The following is a 27602-nucleotide window of genomic DNA, read 5'->3' as shown; positions in this document are numbered from 1 at the left end:
TCACCGGTCCCGTTCTGTGAGCTTGTGTGGCCTATCACTTCGCAGCTGAGCCGTTGTTGCTCCTAGATGTTTCCACTTCACAATAACAGCACTTATAGTTGACCGGGGTAGCTCTAGCAGGGCACAAATTTGACAAACTGACTTGTTGGAAAGGTGGCATCCTATAACAGTGCCACGTTGAAAGTCACTGAGCTCTTCAGTAAGGCCATTCTACTGCCAATGTTTGTCTATGGAGATTGCAGGGCTGTGTGCTCGATTTTATACACCTGTCAGCAACTGGTGTACCTGAAATAGTCAAATCCACTAATTTGAAAGGGTGTCCACATACTTTTATATATATAGTGTATTTAAAGATCAATTGGAACCTCAAGAAACATCTGTTTTCATGTGTGTTTGATGAAGTTGTTAGCAATAGGAAAGTTGATGATTTAAAAAGAAATAGATAAAATTACTGAAATGCTGTGTTAGTCAGCTGTGTATGGTGTGTTGCGTGAGATTCTGTTCATGCGTGCCAAATGTATATTTTGTTCGATCTGTATTCAGTGCGTAAGTTACTACTGTGTCGTATCTGTGTATTTGACAGGTTTATGTTATTACATCCTATAAAGTACGATTCTGGTTATGAGTTCATGATGTTCATCTTTATCCAACATGATTTAAACCACAATCTGCCTACGAAGGCCATGTGAGATATCGCGCAGGATATTATGTGTCTGTAAAAAAACAATCATTTCCATACATGAATTCAGTCTGTAGTCTTTCCTTCAAGCATACTGCTGTTGGCTTTGCTTCCAGTGGTAATTTCTCAAACTTTGACTACTTTTACTCATGGTTTACTATTTTACACATGCATGATATTCATCAGATTGACTCCAGTTTCACCACTGGACTGGTGTAAAAAAAAAAATGCACTGGACTGACCATCACTGGAGTGCTGTGGCCTCTCTTCTGGCTCTGCTCTGTGCCCCACTATCTCATGTGCCATCACAGCAGGTACCAGGTCCCCTCAGTGCAAACTGGAGCAATAACAGGTGATGTAACTCATGCATAGATATGACCATGAGGGACAAAGGGACAAACGGGAGATGCTCAGTCAGATCACAGCTGCAGTGACTCTGATATCTAACACCTGTCCAGTCTGCCTCCCAAAGCTCTTTCTTCTGACACTGTCTGTGTAACAAGGTGGTCACACTCTCACGGGACAATACCAACCTCTAGACATGGTATTTTTTACGTTTATTACAACAAGGATTTTCAAGAGATCTATGATTTATCTTTTGGAGTTATGAATGATAGTACGGCTGATAAGTTTGTTACGGATTTTTCAGAGGATGTAGAATGTAGGTAGGGAAGTATTTCACATCAGGGGACGGTACAGAATGAGGATTCACTCTCTGACTGAATGTCAGTCTGGAAGATGCTTACTCCCTTGGTGATAACTCCCTTGGTCCCCTAATTAACCTTCACAATCAAATGAATTGAAATTACAATAGATTCTGAAGTGGGAATCCAAGCCTGGAGACCGCAATTAGATTCCACATTCTATTTTTAACCCAGGTAGGATGCATGCAGCTCTGTCAGGCAGAGTATCTATAGGAAACAAATGTTTTTTTATTCTACCATTTAGAGTAGAAATTATGGAGAACTACATTCTTCTTACTGTACCTTTCAGTCGACCTGTTCTTGTCTTTTCCTTATTTTCATCACATTTGGCTCTTAGTGATTTTGACATTCAATTCCCTTTCTTAAGTCTAGTGGTTTGAGTCTAAGACGCATGATTTGCAACTCCGTAAAAGCAATGAGTTCCGTTTAGTCATACCAGCGAGGCTCAGGAGGCCTGAACTGAATCCAGCTAGGCTTCTCGAAGGGTAACGTTACGCTCTCTGCATGTGTGTGCATGGGGCTGTATCAGTCTCTTCAGACCGGGGGTCGTTCCATTCGGTGCACTGTGTGTCCCTCTGGGATCCCCGTACTTGTTCCTTTTGACTATCTGTCCCCTCTCTCTTTGTGTTTCTCTGGACATGTCATCTGCAGCCTGGTCGCCCTACTCTTCCTCCTTCTCACTCCTCCTCTCCGACCTCTGAACTCATGCCCTCCGACCTCATGTTGACCTCTGGCCCTCATCTTTATTTTGATGACCAGTTTTTTTATAACTCTTTATTTTTGTGCTCTTGAAAATTCCACCTTTTTAACCGTCTGCTCTGTGACCAATCCTCCTCACACACTGTGTGCTCAGCACCCCCGGGAGGGGGAGGTGTCCCTTGTTCCATCACTCTCTCTGTCCATCTCTCTCTCTCTTTTCCTCCTCTCCCCATCTCTGTCTATCTCTCTTTTGCTCTGTGCATGTCTTTCTTTCTTCCTCTTTCTCTTTCTGCCCTCTTCCCTCCTATCTTCCCTCTCTGTGTTTCCCTCCCTGCCCTCCTGCCTGTCTGCATGTGCATGAGGCCCACTCTTGTCGTTCACCTCCTATATGCTTGCATGGATGTGTCAGAAGCAGTGGCCTGTGGGAGATGTAGTCTGGGATCTGTTTATGCCTCTGCAACTTGTAGCTGCTTTACTATCAGACTGATATTGCATGGCATGTATGCTGGGGAATGACCCGACTGTTTAGTCTGCCTGTTTACATCCTCTACTGTATATTATTCTCTGTGGAGATAAAAAGGTCCTGAACCCTTTTTAACCGTGTGTTTTGACTGCTCTGTTCATGTATGAATGTTGTGACATGTTGTTGATCAGTTGTTTGTGTGTATATGTGTGTTTGTCCTGTGTCTTTGAGTCTCTCCAGAATTAGAGGATGTTGTATCTATGCCCTTTCTCTGTCACACACCTCATATTTGCAGGGAGTGTGTTCATGTGACCCTTCCATTCAGTCTCTCTGTTCCATGTGTGTTGGTGTGTGAGTGTGTCTGTGTGTGAGTGTATTTGTGTGTATACATGTCTGTGTTTTAAATTGTTGTCTTTAATGAGTGTCTTCAGTGTCTTCGTGTGAGTATTTCAGTGTGTCCATTCTTCCAGTCGGTGTGTGATTGTGACTCTCTTTCTGTCTATGTGAGCTTCAGCCAGTTTGTTAATATTTACAGTGTTTGTTTTTTTTTACCAGGAGGGCCAGGCCACCACGTTAATTCCCCACGAACACCCTCCCTCATGCCCTCCTCTCTCTCTCTCTCTCTCTGTCACCGCCCCACCTCACCGTCCAACTGACCATGGGAGTGACACCACCCACAGACACACACGCATAGAGAGAGAGAAGGACTGGCAACAAGACTGGATGGCAGAATGTTAGATGGTCACACAGATGTTAGATGGTCTTTTAGATTGTCAGAGACACAAACAGACAATCTAAAGCCATGTTCAGTAGAACCATATTGATCACCAGGAGACACTATTGTCAGCTACCATAAGTGTTCAGATCATTCATACACAACCTTAAAATGTGGTATTCCCAACAAATACCATGATATTTATGTGACATGAATCATCCTCACCCTACTGGCTAAAGAGTAATGTATACACATTTAAAGAAAGCTCATCAGCTGGAAGTCTTAAACCTTATGGAACTGTTAAGAGGTTTTTATCTACCGGGGTTATGCATATTGAAGGATACTTGTTAAGTGAAGGATAAATATTGAAGGATACTTGTTAAGTGAAGGATGCATATTTAAGGATACTTGTTATGAAGGATGCATATTGAAAGATACTTGTTATGAAGGATGCATATTGAAGGATACTTGTTATGAAGGATGCATATTGAAAGATACTTGTTATGAAGGATGCATATTGAAGGATAGTTGTTTATGAAGGATGCATATAGAAGGATACTTGTTATGAAGGATGCATATTGAAGGATACTTGTTATGTGAACGATGCCTATTGAAGGATACTTGTTATGAAGGATGGGTATTGAAGGATACTTGTTTTGTGAAGGATGCCTATTGAAGGATACTTGTTATGTGAAGGATGCATATTGAAGGATACTTGTTATGTGGAGGATGCATATTGAAGGATTCTTGTTATGAAGGATGCATATTGAAGGATACTTGTTTTGTGAAGGATGCCTATTGATGGATACTTGTTATGTGAAGGATGCCTATTGATGGATACTTGTTATGAAGGATGCATATTGAAGGATACTTGTTAAGTGAAGGATGCATATTGAAGGATACTTGTTTTGTGAAGGATGCATATTGAAGGATACTTGTTATGAAGGATGCATATTGAAGGATACTTGTTATGAAGGATGCATATTGAAGAATATTTGTTATGAAGGATGCATATTGAAAGATACTTGTTATGAAGGATGCATATTGAAAGATACTTGTTATGAAGGATGCATATTGAAGTATACTTGTTTTGTGAAGGATGCCTATTGAAGGATACTTGTTATGTGAAGGATGCATATTGAAGGATACTTGTTATGTGGAGGATGCATATTGAAGGATTCTTGTTATGAAGGATGCATATTGAAGGATACTTGTTTTGTGAAGGATGCCTATTGATGGATACCTGTTATGTGAAGGATACAAATTGATGATACTTGTTATATGAAGGATGTAAATTGAAAGATACTTGTTATGAAGGATGCATATTGAAGGATACATATTGAAGGATAATTGTTATGAATGATGCATATTGAAGGATACTTGTTATGAATGATGCATATTGAAAGATACTTGTTATGAAGGATACTTGTTATGAAGGATGCATATTGAAGGATACTTGTTATGAAGGATGCATATCGAAGGATGCTTGTAATGAAGGATTGTTTTTATGAAGGATGCATATTGAAAGATACTTGTTATGTGCCCCACTAATATTTTAGTCATTTAGCAGACACTCTTATCCAGAGCATCTAGGGTTAAGTGCCTTGCTAAAGGGCCCATCAACAGACATTTCACCTAGTCAGCTTGAGGATTTGAACCAGCAACCTTTCGGTTACTGGCCCAAAGCTCTTAACTGCTAGGCTACCTGCCACCCTAACGTAAATGTGTTTAACGTCTTATGGATCAAATCCTGTTAGCGGGATCAATTTGACAACATCCGGTGAAATTGCAGAGCGCGAAATAAAAAAATATATATTTTAAATATTTAACTATCATACATTCACAAGTGCAATACACCAAATAAAAGCTTAACTTCTTGTTAATCTAGCCACCATGTCAGATTTTAAAAAGGCTTTACGGCTAAAGCAAACCATGTGATTATCTGAGGACAGCACCCCATCAAACAAACACATGACAATCATATTTCAACCCGCCAGGCACGACACAAAACTCTGAAATAACGATACAATTCATGCCTTACCTTTGAAGAGCTTCTGCTGTTGGCACTCCAATATGTACCATAAACATCACACATGGTCCTATTGTTCGATTAATTCCGTCGTTATATCTCCAAAATGTCAATTTATTTGGAGCGTTTGATTCAGAAAAACACCGGTTCCAACTCGCCCAGCATGACTACAGAATATATAATAAGTTACCTGTAAACTTTGTCCAAACATTTCAAACAACTTTCCTAATCCAACTTCAGGTATTTTAAAATGTAAATAATCTATCAAATTTAAGACGGGATAAACTGCGTTCAATAGCGGATAAAATGAAAGTGGAGCGAGCTTCAGGTTACGCGCCCCAACCAAAACAGTTCACTTCGCTATCCACCCAGAAAGGGAATGGCTACTTCTTCATTTCTCAAAAGAAAAACATCAACCAATTTCTAAAGACTGTTGACATCTAGTGGAAGCTATAGGAACTGCAAGCATATTTCTATTAAAACGGGCTTGCCATAGAAAACCAATGGAAAACAGATTGACCTCAACAACAAAAAAATCCCTGAATGGATTGTGCTCGGGGTTTTGCCTGCCAAATCAGTTCTGTTATACTCACAGACATTATGCAAACAGTTTTAGTAACTACAGAGTGTTTTCTATCCAAATCTACTAATAATATGCATATCCTAGCTTCTGGGCCTGAGTAGCAGGCAGTTTACTTTGGGCACGCTTTTCATCTAGACGTGAAAATACCGCCCCCTATCCCAGAGACTTATGACCCACGTACACACAGTCCTCTGACCTTTTGAGTGAGATGTCAGAGAGGTTATGCTGTCATTTAAGGCTGAGAGATGAGAGGTCCAGGAGGCCAGCTGGTGTCACTAATACCCACTGCACATTCAGCATAACTTAGTGCCAACAATGACTCATGTTGCACCTCTCTCTCTCATGTATACACACACATAGTGTTCTTTCACCCGCTAGCTCGCTTGCACACACACGCATACGCAGTCACACACACACACACACACACACACACACACACACACACACACACACACACACACACACACACACACAAATATACACTTCACCCCTCCCTCCACATCTCTCCTGTCTTTTCTATCTCTTGCTAAATCTATACTCTTCTCTCGGTTCATGCCAGTATGTAATCAATTCATTTCTACCACTTTATAGACTATATGTCCATTCTTTACTGGGTTTATTTGTCTGATTCAAAATACTGTATCTTTATGTTACTCATGGTCATATATATTCATTAGTATACATTATTGGTAATGTATTAGCAGAGAAGTACAGTAGCTACTGTTGCACAATAGTTTTTAAAGTTTTTTTATTTGTGGTATCTATAGCCATCTTGACCTTGAATTCTACATTTTATTTACTTGGCTATCTCTCAGGTAATTTCTCATACAGTAGCTATTAAGTACACTATACTGAAATGTGAGTTAGTGTGGAAGGGAGCAGACTCAGAAAGCAGCTTTGGCACCGTCCACTTGTTCAGATGCTGTCTGTTGTGCTGGCTGTATCTGGGTCTGTTCCATACTCCAGTCAACATGATGGTTGCATGCCAGCATGCCAGTACCTGCAGACAGTTTCCTAGTGGATAGTTTTTCTAGCATCTAAAGAGAACCTACCATGCTAACTGTACCACATCACTGCATGTTTAAAAGTCAAAGCTCTTCATGCTACCAGGCAAGAAATGTATTTTTTCCAAATAGAGGTGTTGTTGGAGTGACTTGAGTCAAAGGTTCATGGGTCATACGTAGCAAATTCTCAAAGTTAGATTCCCTGTTGATTTAAAAAATAGGTTTGGGGCAGCTATGCTTGCAGTGAGCTATAAGAAATGAAACTGTATATCACCATGTATGTGTGGTGTGAGTGTGTCTTGGTGTGTATTTCTGTGTATTGTGTATGTGGTTGTGTTATTTGTTTTCTAAGGTTTGTAATGTAATGTCTGTGGTGGTGGGTGGGTGAAAGTGTGTGTGAGTGTGTTGAATAACGAGATTGCCTGCATGCATGCTGTTCAGCCTGACTAGAATATTTAACTTGCCTGGTTTTGTGTGTGTGTGTATGGGAGAGGTTGTGTGTGGGTGTGGGTAAGTCTGTGTGTGTATCGACATGTGTATGGCATGTGTATGTGTGTATAAGTGTGTGTCCCAGGCGGGCAGGTGTGTGTCCCAGCCCCAGGTTGGTTCGGGGCAGAGGCAGTAACTCCTGTCCCTCTACCTGTAGGTGGCAGACAGCGGAGCAGCACCAGCCACCAGCAGACCTCTCTCTCTCTGTCTGGCTCTCTGTCTGGCTCTCTGTCTGGCTCTGGCTGTGTGTCTGCTGCTGCCTCCGCTGCTGCTCTCACTGTCAGTGCTGGCTGATCTGGCTTGATCTGGTTTGTCCCTCTCCCGAAGCCCCCTTGCTCCCTCGCCCTTAGCTCCTTGCACCTCCTCTTCAGCTCCCACTGTCTGGCCCCTTCCTCTCCCCCTCTCCCCCCTTACCCCCTGGGCTCCCCCTCTGTCATCTCCCCATGGCTGCCCTGCTCCTGGGCAGGGGCACATCCCCCCTGGGGTCCCTCCCGGGGCTGGTGGGCAAGGTGGGGGGTGAGGCGTGGCGAAGCAAGGTGGGGGGCCCGTGTCAGTGTGCCTCTCTGTGTGTCGCTCCAGGTTACGGGGTATTGCAGGAGGAGCTGCTCTCCCCTCCTTCCATGCAGTACAGCCTGCCCTCCCCGCTCGGCAACGAGCCCTACTGGCAGGAAGTCTCCAGTCTGGAGTGTGCTCCCATGGCCATCACAGAGGAGGACACACTCATGGAGATGTCCGATGTGCAGGTGTGGCCCTCGGGCAACATCCCCTCCCTAGTGGCCGTGGAGGACTCCTCACTGGAGTGCAGCAATGCTGACGACTCGGAGGGGCTGCTGGGGCTGCCATACGGGAGCCTGGGCCGGCTGGGCAGTAGGGTTGGCGGAGAGGGAGGGGGGCTGAGTGGCTCCATGGAGCTGGTGGAAGACAACTCAGAGATGGGGGCTGTTGACTCGTTCAGCACCGCCACCCCTGCCACCCCTGCTTCGTTCAGCACAGCCACCCCTGCCACCCCTTCTTCGTTCGGAGGCACCATCGCCGCCATGTTATACAACGTTAATGGTCTGGAGAAGGGTCAAGGGTCAAAAGTTGTGAAGTCAGAGGCAGCAGCGGTCAGAGGCAACTTGGCAGGTGGAGATGGAGCTGGAGTTGAAGGAGGAAGAGGAGGAGGGACAGGCTCAGAGGAAGGGCTTTCTCTTGTTGCAGGACAACAGCAGCGAGTGTACACCCGGCTGAGCAAGTCGCCCGGTCTGAGCCGCGTGGCTGACCGTAATGGAGACAGGTGAGTGTGTCCTCAGACCTAAGTCAGTCTGCAGCTCAGCTGGACACAGCACTGGCCAGACAGGGGGTAGTCCAGACACTCACCTCTGAGACAACTGAGACTTAGGACACGTCAATATTGCCATGTTTCCTAACCTAATAATACAATATTTAGTTTTAGTAACAGAGTGTCTATGAAGGACTATTAGTCAGCTTTTGTTTGACACACACATTTGACACACATTGGCCTCTGTCTGCTCCTTTCACTCCTTTGTCTCTTCTCCTCTCACTTGTCCTCTCTCTCCACCTCTCTTCATCTCTCTCCTCCTTTCTTCTATTCTCACTCATCCTCTGCCTCCTTAGGTCCAGTGGTGGCAGCAGTGGTAGTAGAGGCAGTGGCGGAGGTGGTGGCTCTTTACTGTCCTATCTGCAGGAGCAGTCGGGTCCAGGTTGGCAACCTGTCACTGACCACACTCAGGCCTGGTTGGGTTCACAGACAACAAAACCCAGGCAGGCCATGGACTCAATGATGTCATCAGTGCGCGCTGCCATGGATGTGGACCCCAGCCAGTCCCGCGTGTCCCAGGAGGCCTTGCTTCAGCCGGTGCGGGACATGGGGCACTCTGAGCTGCTGCGTGGGCACTTCAGGGGCACCCAGCCATTTGAGAAGGGCCTGGGGTTCCCTCACAGGGTGCCAGAGCTGCAGACCTGGGATGACGTACGCCTGAGGCAGCAGGTGAGTGGGAAACCCATCTTATTATTGGGGTAGCAGGTAGCCCAGGTAGATGTGCCCTTCCTAAGATGGCGCCAAAGAACATGGCTGATGTTTTACATTCTCCCAACCAATTGTGCAATTTAGTTATTTTTTTGGGTGGTTTGTGTAACTTATTTTTTTACTTATTTTGTACATAATGTTGCTGCTACCGTCTCTTATGACCGAAAATAACTTCTGGTCATCAGAAAAGCGATTACTCACCTCGGACTGGAAGAAACTTTTTCCTTTAACGAGCCCGACGAGAAGGATATCCTGCTTTCACTGGAACAGGCCCAGATCCATGCCTTTTACGTGAAGAAAAGATCCCGGAAAAGGGGACGCAGATCGGGAATCCATCTGAGAAGCCGGAGGCGAGCGAGTAAACTCCCAATGCCCTCCATTCTCCTTGCTAACGTGCAATCATTAGAAAATAAAATTGATGACCTACTATTAAGATTATCCTACCAATGGGACATTAAAAACTGTAACATCTTATGTTTTACCGAGACATGGCTGAACGAAGAAACAGACAATATAGAGCTGGCGAGATTTTCCATGCACCGGCAGAACAGACACGCTACCTCTGGTAAGACGAGGGGTGCGTGTGTGTGTCTTTTTGCCAGTAACAGCTGGTGCGTGATGTCTAATATTAAAGAAGTCTCAAGGTATTGCTCGCCTGAGGTAGAGTACCTTATGATAAGCTGTCGACCACACTATCTACCAAGATACAGTTCTCATCTGTATTATTCGTAGCCGTCTATTTACCACCACAAAGTGAAGCTGGCACTAAGACCGCTCTCAACCAACTCTATAAGGCCATAAGAAAATAAGAAAATGCTCACCCAGAAGCGGTGCTCCTAGTGGCCGGGGACTTTAATGCAGGCAAACTTAAATCAGTTTTACCACATTTTTACCAGCATGTCACATGCGAGGAAAAAAATCCAAGACCACCTTTACTCCACACACAGAGATGCATACAAAGCTCTCACCCGCCCTCCATTTGCCAAATCTGACCACAATTCTATCCTCCTGATTCCTGCTTACAAGAAAAAACTAAAGCAGGAAGTAGCAGTGACTCCCTCAATATGGAAGTGGTCAGATGATGCGGTTGCTACACTACAGGACTGTTTTGCTAGCACAGACTGGAATATGTTCCGGGATTCATCCAATGGCATTGAGGAATACAACACCTCAGTCAGTCATCGGCTTCATCAATAAGTGCATTAATGATGTCGTCCCCACAGTGACTGTACGTACATATCCCAACCAGAAGCCATGGATTACAGGCAACATCCACATCGAGCTAAAAGCTAGAGCTGCCTCTTTCAAGGAGCGGGAGACTAATCCGGACACTTCTAAGAAATCCCGCTATGCCCTCAGATGAACCATCAAACAAGCAAAGCATCAATACAGGATTAAGATTGAATCCTACTACACCGGCTCTGACGCTCGTCAGATGTGGCAGGGCTTGAAAACTATTACGGACTACAAAGGGAAACCTCAGACACAAGCTGCCCAGTGACGCAAGCTTACCAGATGAGCTAAATGCCTTTTATGCTCGCTTCGAGGCAAGCAACACTGAAGCATGCATGGGAGCACCAGCTGTTCTGAATGACTGTGTGATAACTCTCTCGGTAGCCGATGTGAACAAAACAGGTCAACATTCACAAAGCCACTGGGCCAGACAGATTACCAGGACGTGTACTCAAAGCATGCGCTGACCAACTGTCAAGTGTCTTCACTGACATTTTCAACCTCTCCCTGACCGAGTCTGGAATACCTACATGTTTCAAGCAGACCACCATAGTCCCTGTGCCCAAGGAAGCAAAGGTAACCTGCCTAAATGATTACCACTCCGTGGCACTCACGTCGGTAGCCATGAAGTGCTTTGAAAGGCTGGTCATAGCTCACATCAACAGCATCCTCACGGACACCCTAGACCCACTCCAATTTGCATACCGCCCCAACAGATCCACAGATGACGTAATCTCAATCGCACTCCACACCGCCCTTTCTCACCTGGACAAAAGGAACACCTACTGTATGTGAGAATGCTGTTCATAGACTACAGCTCAGCGTTCAACACCATAGTGCCCACGAAACACCTCCCTCTGCAACTGGATCCTAGACTTCCTGATGGGCCACCCCCAGGTCGTAAGAGTAGGCAACATCACGTCTGCCACGCTGATCCTTAACAATGAGGCCCTTCAGGGGTGTGTACTTAGTCCCCTCCTGTATTCCCTGTTCACCCATGGCCAAACACTGCATGGCCAAACACGACTCCAACACCATCATTAAGTTTGCTGACGACACAACAGTGGTAGGCCTAATCACCGACAACGATGAAATTGCCTATAGAGAGGAGGTCAGAGAACTGGCAGTGTGGTGCCAGGACAACCACTTGCTCAATGTGAGCAAGACAAAGGAGCTGATCATGGACTACAGAAAAAGGCGGGCCGAACAGGCCCCCATTAACATCGACGGGGCTGTAGTGAAGCGGGTCGAGAGTTTCAAGTTCCTTGGTGTCCACATCACCAACGAACTATCATGGTCCAAACATACCAAGACAGTTGTGAAGAGGGCACGACAAAACCTTTTCCCCCTCAGGAGACTGAAAAGATTTTGCATGGGCCCCCAGATCCTCAAAAGGTTCTACAACTGCACCATCGAGAGCATCCTGACCGGTTGCATCACAGCCTGGCTCCTCAACAGCTTCTACCCCCGAGCAATTAGACTGCTGAACACTTCATAAAAATTGCCACCGGACAATTCCCCCCCCCCGTACCCCTGCACACTGACTCGGTACCGGTGCCCCCTGTTTATAGCCTCGTTATTGTTATTCTTATTGTGTTACTTTTTATTATTACTTTTTATTTTAGCCTACTTGGTAAGATATTTTCTTCTTCTTGAGCTGCGCTGTTGGTTAAGGGCTTGTAAGTAAGCATTTCACAGTAAAGTCTACACTTGTTGTAATCGGCACATCTGGCAAATAAAGTTTGATTTGATTTGAGTAAGGCACTTAACACTAATTGCTTTTGTAAGTCGCTTTGGATTAGAGTGTCTCCTAAATGACTAAAATGTAAATGCTGTACAGTAGGACTTGTATGACTACAGTCCAAACCCAGTGACAGAAGGCTATAACTGAATTAGATTATATGTATCATAATCCCACTATCCTCTCCTCTCACACACATGCACATACAAACAGAAGGCCCAAGAAGGGCACAAACAGCCTGTCAAGCCAAATATAGCAGCCCCTGTCACCAGATCCCCAATCCCAGCCCATCACACGTGGCATCTAGCATTCTGGCACTGCACCAGACCACCCTAAAGGACAGCTCAACTTTGCGACGCAGTGAGAGGGCAAAAGGGGCTGTTTCAGTCTCTGTGGGCTATCCCTGGTAGGAAGTTATATTGGGACTGCCAGGTTATATTGGGACTGCCAGTGTGTTGGAACAGTAAGAACAAACTACAATGTTGCCCATAGAGAATAAGTGGCAGGAAATGGTCTTGCTGCAGACTATCTGCATCTTACTGTATTGTTCAAGTAAAATAGATCCCAAACCATTACAGAATAATGATGTGTGGTGGTGGAACATATACCTACATGCCATTGGAATAATAATATAAGTGTGGAAGTATAATGTATGGTTGTGTGTACCAGAGTATAGTGTGATTACCTGAGGGAAGCCTGTTGGTCAGGGTGCAAGTCTGTTATTCTCACTCTCAGCCTCTCAGCCTGACAGAGCAGAGCTCCTCTCTGGAGCAGCCAGAAGTATTTAAAGACTACAGATCACATGGCTGGGAGATAGAGAGGGAGCGAGGGGTGAAGGGTGAGAGGGTTGTTTTTGGAAGCACGGAGGGGAGAGAGAGAGAGCGAAGGAACGAAAGAGAGAGAGGGAGAGGAAATAGAAGCCTCCCAAGGTTGCAGCCGCCTAGATTTGATGGCATGGGTCAGCCATTCCTACTGACCAACTGACAGACGGAGAGAGAGAGGGAGAGGGAGACGGAGAGAGAGAGGGAGAGGGAGACGGAGCCAGAGAAAGAAGGAACAGGGTCGAGTGGAGTAGAGCTTGCTGAAGAAGGGACACAAACGGAGGGAGAGAAAGAAGGACAAGACGCCAGCCCTGTTGAGAGGAGAGAAGGCCTGAGGGTGCAGCTGTTGCCCCAGAAAAACGGAGAGAAGTGTCGTGTATAGTCGGCGAGAGCCTGCACAGACGTGTGTGTGTGTTAGTGTCTGTGTTAGTGTGTGTGGGTGGGCGTGTAGTTGGGTGTGTGAGAGTGGGTGTGTCGTGCGCTCCACTGGGTTGCTGGGTTGCTTTGAGAGTTTGCAGAGGTAGAAGCTTGGAGGGGCTGTGAGTGATGTGGGCCCTGGTGACCGAGCTGCTCTTCAGCTTTGTGCTGCTGGCCTTCCTGGTGATCAGCGGTCAGAATGTGATGCATATAGCCAGCGGCTCCCTGCGCTCTGTGCTCACCTATGTGCATGCTGCGCTGGACCGTGAGCTGGGCGAGGCCGAGGGCATGGCCGACGAAGAGGAGAACGTCACCACCCGCGTGGTCCGCCGCAGGGTCATTCTCAAGGTACCCAACAGAGAGGGGAGGGGGGAGAGGATGAGAGAGAGAATTGACTGGCAATGGAACAAAATAATGAAGGAGAGTGTAACAAACAGTGTGGTGGAAAGCAGATGGTTGCAGTGTGCTTGTGCGTAACTGTTATGGGAATTTTGAATCCAAATGATAATTCAATAAGCTTTGACTAATCCCCAAGGTTTGTAAGACGCTGGGTTAAGAATAATTAGGCAAGGACTCAGCTTTCTGCAAAAGGTCTGTACAGTTTATTCAGAGAACATTCTAAAGTCAAAAATTAGGACTCAGTCCTTTTATAATACACACATACATTCCTATCTTTAGACCACTCACTTCTCAAACAACCAGTACTTTTCCACTAACCACAAAGAACCATAAAATGTGTCACATTCTTTAAGGCTTTCACCTCCCCTCCCCCTTTGGGACCCTCTTGGTTTGAAACCCTTCAATGATTTTCTCTTACCTACTCTACAACTTCACTCTGTTTACATCCCTACTAAAGGATATAACCTCAAAGTTTTACAATCCTAACCGATCTCCCCATATCCTGGTTTTATCTTCCCATGATTCTCAAACATATCACCCTATCCTATAATTTCAGAGTGGAACAGTTAAGTCATTATCCTAACACATACAAATGATTCTAACAGTAACTCACACATACAGTATGCTGACTTGTGCATAGATGATGAATATACAGGATGCATGATAGAACTACCTTGCAACAACAACATTAGTTTTAAAGTATTTTCAAGCAACTTTCTGGATCATATTGTTCATACCGTATTCCGCCAGGTGAGATAGAATTGTAACAGAGGGAGGTAAGGACATAACTAAGAATGGTCAAACCATAGACCTACAGTTGAGACCCATTTAGACTGTAGATATATATACTGTACAGGCCTTATACGTGCTGTGACCATAGACCTACAGTTGAGACCCATTTAGACTGTACAGACCTTGTACGTGCTGTTGAGCTGTGAATGGCTCAACCTGTATGGTGTTTAAACCTATGAACTCAGTCTCTAATCTCTCTACCATCCCATGGTCCTATTCTCCCCCCTCCCTCCAGCCCTCTCCTGGTCTCAACAACTTTAATAACTCTAAAAACTCCTTCCTCTATGGATTGTGTGGGATAGGGCAGGCTTTTCCTACAGCCATGGCGCTGTGTTCAATAGTTTCAACTGCGGGACCTTTAGATCTTATAAATAGCTGTACTGGCGCCTCCAATGTTATTATGAGTAATAGTTGTATTATCATGAACCTCATCAACTCTAATTGTATTAGTGCTAACACCACAGCAGTCCCATTAGTGATCCCCTGACCAGTTACTATTCTCTCTCTCTCTCTCTCTCTCTCTCTCTCTCTCTCTCTCTCTCTCTCTCTCTCTGGTTTGGGGTTGGTGACAGTGGCTAAATGATGAGACTCACTCTGGGGGGCTATTTTAAAGTGCTCTAGATTCCAGCACCCTTTTCGTTCTGTATGCTGACTCCTGGTTTTCCCCCGGAGTCGTTCCCCAATTCATACTTACAAACTCATAGGTGTGACATTAATGTCTGTGGAAAAGTTGTTGGCCAATCAAGTATTTGGATCCAATCTTTCTGGTAGTATTGACTGGTCCCTTTTGTAATGTTAATGTAGAGTATGTGGGTTTGGACTCCTTACTGTATAAGTGTGTGCTGTTGATGCATCTACCATCAATCTATGAGCAGATGTGTGTGGCGGTACAGTATACCATGTGTATTTCAGTATGACAGTATTGTTTAGTGATGTTCAGTACATGTTGTCTGTCCCGTAGGGTGATGAGGCCAAGGATCTCCCAGGGGAACAAGTGAGCGAGGAGCAGTTCACAGACGAGCACGGAAACATCGTCACCAAGAAGGTCAGATATCTATCCCAGCATGCCTCTCTCTACTCTATAGCCCTGCACTGTGGCCTATCTACCAGTTCTCCCCTGTTAATATTCATGTTCAACTCACTACACTCATCCTCATAGAAATGATTATTAAATTGATAATCAAGAACCATCACATTCATCATCATGCCTTGATTTATTCCAATGTCATGACTGTAATCACGACATGGGAAAATGATCCCTGTCTTGCTCTCACAGGTGTCACAGTCATGTTTAGTTGCTGTATGAAAGGTTGTGGGTGGTAGATTTAGTAAGGATGGGGTTGATAAGGATACATACAACCAGGACAGTTTTATAATGAACATTAAGTTCCTTAATGGTACACAGGGAGGTACACAGAGAACCCAATATAGTACCAATCTCTCCTTCTTAAGCTCTCTTTCCCACCAGCTTCTCTCATCCTCTCATCCTCCTCTCCCTCCCTCCCCTGGGTGTGTGTGTGTGTGTGTGTGTGTGTGTGTGTGTGTGTGTGTGTGTGCGTGCGTGCGTGCGTGCGTGCGTGTGCGCGGTGCAGATTGTACGGAAGGTGGTGCGCAGGGGGAAGGGCTCAGGTGACGAGGGGGGTCAGGAGCGGTCAGTGAGCGTGGATGGCTCTCTGCAGGATGAGCTGGAGGCTGAGGCGGAGCAGTTCATAAACTACGCCGTCCTGAGCAGCAAGGTGGGCCACTGACCTGCATCAGCCAGGCCACACTCACCCTGGCTACTGTACAAGATGCTGAGACTCTAAACAAACTCATTCATCTGTCATAAACAGAGCATTGATTCACAGTTAAAGTGGACTGAGACTAACTGGACCATACAGGGCCCATCAGGGTCAATCTGTAAACTTCCCTGAATTTATATAGGGACTCAATGTAGCAATCAACCACTAGAGAAGATGACAAGGGTGTAGCTGGGAACTACGAACTCTTTACTGTGCTGGGATAAGCAGTATAGAGTCCTCTGTTAGTCCAAAGTAGACCACAGTGGGCTAAACCTGCATGGACTGTGGTGTGTGAATGGGATGTGTGTCTGTTCGTAATTTAGATCAACCTGTGCTGTCATTCCCCAACCTCCTAGCTACAAAGAAACTGAAAAAAAGATTGATTGTGTGAGTGTCCTCATGCTGTACTTTGTATCCAACTTGCAAGCCTTACTCATCTGTGCTTCATTTCCCCCATCATGTCCACCCTCTCCATCCTGACCTGCATGTAGGACCATCCAAAAAGTCCACAACTGCATCCTGCTCTGATAGCTTGCACTGTCTCTCTGCGTTGGCTGAAACAACAAACTAATGCTTCCAGGTTTCCTAACAGCAGTCAGTTCTGATATCTGCTCTGTCTCCAGTCAGTACATAGATGGATGGCTCTTTCTCTCCAGTTGATATGAATGTCTGGGTGTTGGTTGGTTGCTTTTGATGTGCTAATGTAATGAGGTCCACTCTCTCCCCTTCAGTAACCCACGTTGACTGACTGTCTATCTGTCTTCTCTGCCCACCTCCATTCAAAGTCTCTATAGTCCATATACTGTGACTGTGTGCTCCCTCCAACCTGCAGTACTCTATTCCATGTCAATGTTTCTGATGCTTCTCTCTTTTCTATTTTCCTGTCTGTTTTTCCAACCCCCACCACATCTCTCTTGGCTTGGCTGTCTTTCCATTATCTCTCCTCTCTTGAATTGTCTCCTTTCCTCTCCTTTTCTTGTCTTCCCGTCAACTCTCTCGCTTCGCTCATTACCTCAATTGTCACTTTTAACCTCTTCTCCTCTCCACCCTTGTCTCTTCGTACACCTCTTCACCTCGTTCGTATCTTTCACCTCACACACTGTGCCACTGCTCCCTCTCCCTCCTCCATCTCTCCCTCTATCCTGATCCCCTCTCCCTACTCTCTCCCTCTCTCCTGATTTCCTCTCCCTCTATCCTGATCCCCTCTCCATACTCTCTCCCTCTATCCTGATCCCCTCTCCCTACTCTCTCCCTCTCTCCTGATTTCCTCTCCCTCTCTCCTAATTTCCTCTCCCTCTCTCCTGATCCCCTCTCCCTACTCTCTCCCTCTCTCCTGATTTCCTCTCCCTCTCTCCTGATTTCCTCTCCCTCTCTCCTGATTTCCTCTCCCTCTCTCCTGATCCCCTCTCCCTACTCTCTCCCTCTCTCCTGATTTCCTCTCCCTCTCTCCTGATTTCCTCTCCCTACTCTCTCCCTCTCTCCTGATTTCCTCTCCCTCTCTCCTGATTTCCTCTCCCTCTCTCCTGATTTCCTCTCCCTACTCTCTCCCTCTCTCCTGATTTCCTCTCCCTCTCTCCTGATTTCCTCTCCCTCTCTCCTGATTCCCTCTCCCTACTCTCTCCCTCTCTCCTGATTTCCTCTCCCTCTCTCCTGATTCCCTCTCCCTACTCTCTCCCTCTCTCCTGATTTCCTCTCCCTCTCTCCTGATTTCCTCTCCCTCTCTCCTGATTTCCTCTCCCTCTCTCCTGATTTCCTCTCCCTCTCTCCTAATTTCCTCTCCCTCTCTCCTGATCCCCTCTCCCTACTCTCTCCCTCTCTCCTGATTTCCTCTCCCTCTCTCCTGATTTCCTCTCCCTCTCTCCTGATCCCCTCTCCCTACTCTCTCCCTCTCTCCTGATTTCCTCTCCCTCTCTCCTGATTTCCTCTCCCTACTCTCTCCCTCTCTCCTGATTTCCTCTCCCTCTCTCCTGATTTCCTCTCCCTCTCTCCTGATTTCCTCTCCCTCTCTCCTGATTTCCTCTCCCTACTCTCTCCCTCTCTCCTGATTTCCTCTCCCTCTCTCCTGATTTCCTCTCCTTCTCTCCTGATTTCCTCTCCCTACTCTCTCCCTCTCTCCTGATTTCCTCTCCCTCTCCTGATTTCCTCTCCTTCTCTCCTTGATTCCCTCTCCCTCTCTCCTGATTCCCTCTCTGTCCTCCACATCTTTTTGTTCTCCTACTAATTCTCCCTCACTTCTACTTCCACCTCTCCCTCTTACTCTCATCCTCTCCTCCACCTGTCTCTGTCCCTCCTCTCCCTCTTACTCTCTCTCTGTCCCTCCTCTCCCTCCTACTCTCATCCTCTCCTCCACCTGTCTCTGTCCCTCCTCTCCCTCCTACTCTCATCCTCTCCTCCACCTGTCTCTGTCCCTCCTCTCCCTCCTACTCTCATCCTCTCCTCCACCTGTCTCTGTCCCTCCTCTCCCTCTTACTCTCATCCTCTTTTCTACCTGTCTCTGTCCCTCCTCTCCCTCCTACTCTCATCCTCTCCTCCACCTGTCTCTCCTCTCCCTCCTACTCTCATCCTCTCCTTCACCTGTCTCTGTACCTCCTCTCCTTTACCTCCGCCCCTGGCTCTCCCCTTGCACCCCCCCCCCCCCCCCTCCCTGATGTAGCCTGATATTGTGGATGTGAAGAAGGGTGCTCAGATAGTGAAATGTGCCAGTCTGCGGAGAGTAAAGCAGTGAGGGAAGCATGCAGACAGAGTGGCAGAGCGACATGTCCCTGCAGGTACGGGACTGACTGACCCACTGAGACCTCTCAACTGGGTTAGGGCTCCTCCATTTAATCCTGCCCCTCTGTCTGGATTAAATAGGCCTGATGTTGTTACAGTAATTCAGTACTAATGACATTTAGCTAATTGTAGCACTGCAGTGCAGAGTGACATTTGATGTGGCTTGAACTATATCATTGGCATTTGATGCAACTACTGTGCATTAATATGTTACAGTATGACTGTGGGGTGGCATTGATTTAGTAGATTCACGTTTAATATTAAAACTAAGTCTAGTTAAGCGGTAACACTCTCAACTCTGTACTACACATATCCCCCGGCAACAGAGGTATGAGTCGCAACTCGAACATTCCTGTCTATTACCTTAAATATTCCTCTCTTTGTCCTCTTCATCGCCTATCTCCCCCTATCTACTTCTAGATGTTCTATCAGAAAATAATGAAATAGGAAAGGTTGACCGGACCTCCCGATCTTCTTACCCAGATGCCTCTTTACATATGGCTTTATAAGATAGTATATTAGTGTGTAGTGTTTTGCTGTAGATGAGTATCAGTGTGTCAAATACAGTTGGATGTATAACACAACTGTTGTCATACTGTCTTAGGAGAGTGTAAACTACAGCAGATTCTGTGGTCAGTGTGTATAGATTGTGTTACAGTGATTGTGTTACAGTGGGTATTCAGCAGGGTGTGAAGGGGCGGTTCAATGGCTGTCCTTATGTGGTGGCGTAGTACTAATGCTGTACATGTCTGACTGGGTTTACAGGAGGTCTAGCTACATGCAGTATCTTTATGTTAGTGCTGACTGTTGTACCTATTACAGATGGCATTGCATGTGGCTCTACACTATCAAAGGGTGCTGGGGATCCAGCATGTTTTCATAGGTCAAAGTTGACAGGCCAGTTGTTCTTTCAAGTTAAAACTATCTGGAGCAGCTGTGTGTGCGTGTGCGTGTGCGTGTGTGTGTGTGTGTGCGTGTGCGTGTGCGTGTGTGTGTGTGTGCGCTCGTGCGTGCGTGCATGTCCCTTACTCTGACGTATAAGACACACCCAGACGAGAAACAGGTCCCATGCATTTGCACTCTGAGGAATGCAGTAGCCTTAAATTCAGATTGCTGACATTTCAGACCAGAGACGGCACCAACTACTACACTCAGGTTCACTTTGATTAGTAAGACAGATCTTGACTAAACATTTACATTATAAACAGACCAATGACTTGTTAAAATAACATACTTGACTGACAATGCACAGCACTTTCTTAAAGTAGGAGAAATAGAGCGCCCCAGAGCAGTAGATACTGTATACTCTGAGTATACGAAACATTAAGGACACCCGCTCTTTCCATGGCATAGACTGACCAGGTGAAAGGTATGATCTCTTATTGATGTTACTTGTTAAATCCACTTCAATCCGTGTAGATGAAAGGGAGGAGACAGGTTATCCCTTTCCTGCAGTCATAGGACCTAGTGGTCTCATGGGGAGAATGTTATTCATATTCTTTATCATTAATAGATATTTTTTTAAATGTACACAGCAAAACCTGTTTCTACAGTTTTGTTATGTGATGTATATAAAGTGTAATAGCGGGATGCAAACTTATAATTGAATACATTTAAACTCTATAACTGACATGGTAGATGTCTTCTTTTTTTCAAGACCATACATATGTGTGTGAGGTGTATACTTTTGTTTCACACTCTGTGTGACCCTGATTTAGCCCACTGCAGTAAAAGGTTAAAGAGGGGTTTTTAAGCCTTGAGACGATTGAGACAGGGATTGTGTATGTGTGCCATTCAGAGGGTGAATGGGCAAGACAAAATATTGAAGTGCCTTTGAACTGAGTATGTTAGTAGGTGCCAGGCGCACCGGTTTGTGTCAAGAACTGCAACGCTGCTGGGTTTTTCACGCTCAACAGGTGTCCCTAATGTTTGGTATACTCAGTGTATAAGACTCTGGTATCTAGAGTCCCCTATTTCCATGCTTGAAAGGAAGGTTGCGGTAAATTGTCTCTTTATCCAAGGACAGTTGTAAGACAAGCTCTGACCGTGCCTACTCACATTTACTGATTTGTCTCTGGGTTCTTGATTTCTGCACCCTGCATGCCGATCCAACAGAACTGTTTGGTCTGATTCTCTACACACTGATGGGAACCTTGTCCTTGCTCCATATAAACTCTGTTCTCTTTCCCTCCAGGATTTGAGCCCTACACCAAAACGATCCTACTTAGACACATGACCGGCAGCAGGTGGCAGGAGGAATGAAGAGGAGGAGAATAATGGAGAGAAAAGAAGAGAGATTGGAACGAAGAAAACACTAACTTCATAATAACAACAACCACCACGGCAAAGCCGATGATCACGAGAACGAAGTGGATTTACTCGTAGTTTTCTTACCTTTTTAAAAAAAAGAAACAATCCAAAAACGTCAACTACTAGGCTAGGAGCATGATTTCATATAAAACAAAAACCAAACACAGACAACAAAAAAATAGCAACCAAAACGTGCTTCCTGTTATATGTATCAGCATGAATGACTGCTGGCGCATGGCCTGTCTTTAACTACAGTACTGGGGGGGAGGGGGGAGGGGGGGAGATCACCCCTGTATGGGATAAGAGCCCATGATGGGGTGTAGGGCAAGACGAATATGTCATACGTCCCTTTTCTAAAGAAACAGGGCAGTGTTTGTTTGTGAAACCTCTGAAAAGGGAGACTGTCAAACTACTCCGAATTATCTCTAGGCAACAGGTCACTCTCCCTCCCTGTCACACTGAACAGACTCTTCCAGCAAAAAATATATTAAATACATCACAGGCTGGTTTCAGCCCTTCACTGTCCCACTCCAGTAGCCTACACTTAGGATATTGGTGTTGTACATTCTTTCTGCACTGAAATGCTACGTGACTGAGTGTTACCTGTGTTTCATGTCACCATAACCCTATGTGATGCTAATGAGGCTGCTGTTTCAGACACCTAAACTATTCTTCTGCCCTGGTGTTCTTGTTTTGTTAACTCTATGCGTATATGTTCTATATATCTTGAGATCTGGTGGGTATGAGAACAAACAAAACAAACCTTTGTGTCGTTCTGCCTGTTTTATCTGTCCATTTTTGTGTGTCGGGTTATTTGTTATTTTGTGATTTTCATGTGCTGCCTCCCTTTGCTGTCGTCATCTCACCTAGAGGGCATGATTGGCTTCAGAGACGTTTCACGGTTCTTTGTGTTTTAGAAAGAGGAGGTTCTGTGTTGACTTTCCTCCCCAACCCCACAACCAACCTCCCTGGAGTGGTTTGTGTGTTTCCAGGGTGAATGTAATTGGAGTAAAGGCTGGGGCAATCATGAGAACGTTGGATAGACCTTTCGCCTACCCTGCTATATGTGTGCAGCTATAGTCCAGTTTGTCTGGCGGGTCCTGTCACCACCATCTGTTGTATGTATGCAGCCCACCCACCTCATTCATCTGTACACCCCATCCTCACACCCCATCCATCCTCCCTGCACTGCACACCCCGCCCTGCCTCCCTCCACCCCCAGCCTTTCAGTGTAGATGCAGCACTCCTGTTCAGTCCCTCTCAATGTGGATATTATGTAGCAGTTCTGTTCTTTACCAGCAGGGGTCAGAGTCCCCCTAGTTAACGTAGCATCTCCCCTCTGATGTGTCTGTCACACAGCAACAGATTGTCAGTCTGATATCACAGGATATATCCAAGAGGGTTTACAGATCATCTCAGCATCTACCCATCATTCGATAAGGGTAAAGAAGTAACTTCAACACTACAGGTAGTAATGTAGCACTGGTTAAGCTGGTTACATGTGACAGTCAGTCAGAGAGAGGTAGGTATCTACAGAGATTTGAAAGTGTTGGGATTGTAAGTGTTGCTTGTTTTGTTGGCAAAGACAACCAGCCACCAATCACTGTGATAAGAAACTGTAATACTGACCCACAACTGTGAGCCCACACAACCCCACCACAAACCTGTCTCCTTTCCTCTCGCCCCTCTCCTGATGTCTGTACACCCCTACCCCTTTTCCCATCAGAAATGTATTGTCTGGTGTTTGTTTAAAGGAAAGCAATAACATTGGTCGAAAGAGTAGGTCTTAATGTGTGTGTGTGGGGGGGGGAGAATAGGCGTTCTTACTACTTTTACCTTAGATGTACTGTCTGATTAGGAGAGATGCCAGAGCCCTAATAAGACTCCTGCTATCCCCTTGACCTGCATGGAACATAAATCAATTCCATTTTGGTTGCACAAAGTAGACAAAGGAGACAAGTTAGTGGACTGAGTTACTGGTTTGCATTATTGGAGAGTTGTTTTCTTCAAATGTTTTTCTCCCAGTCCCAACAGTGTTTGGTTTTTGATTGTGTGTGTTTGAAGGTTGGTTGGTAAGGAATAGCCATTCCCTGAGGTTTATGCAAGCCATCCAAAAATGTCCACTCATTGTTCTTTTAAGCCTTAATGGCATTAATATTTAATTTTAAGGAGAAATTCTAATAGTGTGTGTGCGTGTGTATGCGAGCGGGTGTGTGTGTGTAATGAGTCCACTGATTGTAAGTACAATTGAGACTGACACCGTACAACGTTATTTAGTGTTGACAGATGACAGTGCAGGGTTGAGGGCGGTGAAGGTGATATGAGGGGTGTGAAGGTGATATGACTCTATTGGTGGCCATTAAACCGAGGCTCTCCGGTCCCTAACCTGATTTAAACATGGTTTACAGTAGTGTTACCTCAGTACAGTATACCATCCCACATCATGTAGATTAGTTGTAATGCTGTACATCCTCTTGGCATTGTATCGTAACGGATCTTGATACATTACATTGCTCATATCGAAGGAAAACTTGTGTCCCAAACACTCCAGAGAGTATATGAACAAACACTCTGCAATAATAATACCCAGACATTGAAATGAGTCTCCAGTCCAGACCCATGGTTTATCAGCCTCTGTAGCCACAGGTAATGAATGTAAGGTCTTGCTCTGTACATATTAGTTAACTAGGTAGGCTAGACGCCCGACTGTTGAGTCTATCTATTGAACTCAGGATCTGTTGTTGTTTAAGAAACTGTATAACACTGAACACATATGAATAGATATGTCGTCCATATAACCCATCCATGCATAATCACAACGAGGGAACGAGCAAGAGAAAGAGAGCACATATAAAACTCAAGTTTTTGTTTTGAGACATTTGATCATCTATCCCTCCCTCTGCACCATGAAAACATATCATGTTTATGACCGCACCCTGACTGGGTCAAAGCTACGGGGGCAACAGAGAGAGGAATGGGGAAGCACCTCCATGTGACTGCTTAAGGTTGGCTCAGTAAGAGCTTAAGGAAAACCAGACATACATACATTATGCATTCATTATGCTTCTTAGTTTGGTTTCTGTATCTGGTCATTTGTGTGTACACAGCGTAGGCCTCCAGTCTTTAAGTCTGGATGTAATGGGGTTGGGGCTGGAGACTTGTGGAGGTGGTAGACAGGGAAAGCAGACTGGGCGTTAGTTAGACAACTCTCTGAGACAGCATAGTGGCTTCACTGGCTAGGCTTTGACAAGTATTTTTCCTCAACACCGCCCACCCCCATTCCATCCCCGCTCCCTAAAACCAAAAAGAGATTGAGCCAGTTCTAAGGCTTCCTTCTACACAGTGACAGGCTGAGTGGAAGAGTCAAGGAGAGGGAGGACTCGATAAAACTTTAGACCATGGAGGTGACGACATAAACCAAGTTCATGCAAAAATATTAACTGTTGCAAAAACTAGAGAACACGTATACTCGTTTAGAATGGATTGAAGACATTATTCATGCAATAGCATATTACTCAATACTAAGGAATGCACCTGCACACATGCACAGAAAAGGTTTTTAATATAAATGAATATATATAAAATATACGAAAATATATATTTACTTAGAATGCTATGCACCCTTACTTGTCAGCGGGATTATAGTTATTTTATGGATGTACTTTTAGCCTCATAGCTACCAAGAGACTGTTGAGTTATGGGTAATGCCTGCAACCTGGGAAAAATAGGGGCCTTGTGCGTATTTGAACTTGTTTTGTTTGCTTTTATATTGTTATTGAGAGGTCAAATATGACGAATATATACATGTACAAGCCTTTTAATCAAATGAAATCCGAAGACATCTATAGATAATTTACCCTGTACACCAGCTCAAATCATTTATGTAATAATAAAGAAATAAAATGTCCTTGTGTTTTTATGTGTATGAGTTTGTATGAGACGAGTCCATCCATGTATTATTTTACACTGTTAATTGTACATGAAGAATATCAATACATTTCACCAGATGGCAGTATAAGCTTGTTTTTTTCAATGACTCTGACGTTTTCACAGCGGGGGTATTCTTTCATAGCAGGAAACGTACTGTCTCTGGCGTTGAGAAATGAGTTGTATTATCATGAAAGTCCTGCAGCATTATGTCCGTAATAGCTCGGAATAATGAATAGGTCCATTTTCCCAAGCATTGCATTCATCATCGTATAGCTATAATATTTCTAGCATTTTCAAGAACACATACATTCAAAGACAAGGAGGGAACGAGCAAGAGAAAGAGAGCACATATAAAACTCAAGTTGATGTTTTGAGACATTTGATCATCTATCCCTCCCTCTGCACCATTAAAACCTATCATGTTTATGACCACACAGACCAGACATACGTACATTATACATTCATTATGCTCCTTAATTGATTGATACCACCTAAATCAGTTTGGCTCATGTTGATGATCAATTACTTGAGAAGGAGACCAAGTCAAGACGCTGTACCAGGTGGATTCAGTTTATAGTAAGGCAGTTTATTATGAGACAAAGATATTTGGCTGAGCGTGCACGGACTCCTTCGTTTAGCGCATAGGGAACTAGCAGAAGAGAGCCCCGAAACATAGTATACATCCAATTTATACAATGAAATAACAGTGTGTTGACGTTGAGTCTAGTAGGTCCGCTCTCCTGACTGGTCGATGAGTGGAGGGACGGTCCACTCTCCAGGTGGTGTCCACTTCCCATTGGCCCTTGGCAGTGTCCTTTGTCCTCGGAGTCCAACACACCTAAGTGTGTGTGTGTGTGTATTTCTGGTAATTCGTGTCTGGGTGCTTTCGATATTCATGGAATGTTGTTCTTTACACCAGTGGTCAGTTCGTGTGGCTAGGGCTTAAGTCAGCCATCTGTCTCTAGGTGTGGTCGTGATTGGTATCAGTTGGTTGCTCAATATGTCTCTGGAATTTTGTTGTGTGCTGTTGTGAAACATGTTGTGCAAATGCCCTCCTTATATATCATTAGGTAAAACGTTAGATTATCTTTATTACACTCAAGCTCGCATAGGCTGCGTTTAGACAGGAAGCCCAATTCTGATCCTTTTTTCACTAATTGGTCCTTGACCAATCAGATCAGCTCTGAAAAAGATCTGTCGAAAAGATGTGATGTGATTGGTCAAAAGACCAATTAGTGAAAAAGGGATCCGAATTGGGCTGCCTGTCTAAACACAGGCTAACCATACTATTTTCCAATTTGGACATTTTACATCCAAGTAACATGGGAGAGGGAGTTGAGCAGGAATATGTAGTGGTAGATGTGTGGTTGGGAGGGGGGATCTGGTAACAGTGGACTTTTACAACCTGTGTAAGAGACTAGAGTCAATGGCTCTTGGGAGTGTAGAAGGTCAAGATAGGAGACGGGTGATGTGGTGTGGGGATTATAATGCCCACAGTACACTCTGGGGAGGGGCACGGACTGATATAAATGGTGTTGGAGAAAGGGCTTGTGTGCCTTAATGATGTCCGGGGAACCAGGATTGACCCAGTAATTGGAACTCAATCTGCTCTGGATCTTACTCGAGATGTAGTTGGAAGGCAGATGTACAGTGCCTTCGGAAAGTATTCAGACCCCTTGACTTTTTCCACATTTTGTTACGTTGCTGCCTTATTCTAAAATTGATTAAATAAAACTTTTTCCTCAGCAATCTACACACAATACCCCATAATGACATTGCAAAAACAGGTTTTAAGACATTTTTGCACATTTATTAAAAATAAAAAACAGAAATAACTTATTTACATAAGTATTCAGACCGTTTGCTATGAGACTCGAAATTGATCTCAGGTGCATCCTGTTTCCATTGATCATACTTGAGATGTTGTTACAACTTGATTGGAGTCCACCTGTGGTAAATTCAATTGATTTGACATGATTTGGAAAGGCACACACCTGTCTATATAAGGTCCC

At 44.9% G+C, this 27602-nt stretch overlaps 1 protein-coding gene across 19 annotated transcripts in view; it reads left to right on the top strand.

Annotated features, from left to right (window-relative positions):
* Positions 1-25567, top strand: part of LOC106585259 (ankyrin-1) — a 178871-nt gene extending 153304 nt beyond the window's left edge. For 11 of the 19 annotated variants that reach the window (XM_014171276.2, XM_014171275.2, XM_014171272.2 and 8 more), the window contains 6 exons: positions 7945-8641; positions 8983-9355; positions 15759-15842; positions 16390-16533; positions 19232-19346; positions 21545-25567. In XM_014171276.2, the coding sequence (XP_014026751.1) occupies positions 7945-8641; positions 8983-9355; positions 15759-15842; positions 16390-16533; positions 19232-19303 (1370 nt within the window). In that variant the 3' untranslated portion in view covers positions 19304-19346; positions 21545-25567. Of the gene's footprint in view, positions 1-3100; positions 5083-7944; positions 8642-8982; positions 9356-12401; positions 13955-15758; positions 15843-16389; positions 16534-19231; positions 19347-21544 lie in introns of those variants that run through there. The other 8 variants (XM_014171284.2, XM_014171273.2, XM_014171288.2 and 5 more) reach the window with 8 other exon arrangements.
* Positions 25568-27602: the final 2035 nt, after the last annotated feature.

This window comes from Salmo salar, chromosome ssa24 (genome assembly GCF_905237065.1).
Source record: "Salmo salar chromosome ssa24, Ssal_v3.1, whole genome shotgun sequence".
Lineage (NCBI taxonomy): Eukaryota > Metazoa > Chordata > Actinopteri > Salmoniformes > Salmonidae > Salmo > Salmo salar.
Note: the sequence above shows the minus strand (reverse complement) of the source record. Positions and strands in the feature narration are given on the sequence as shown.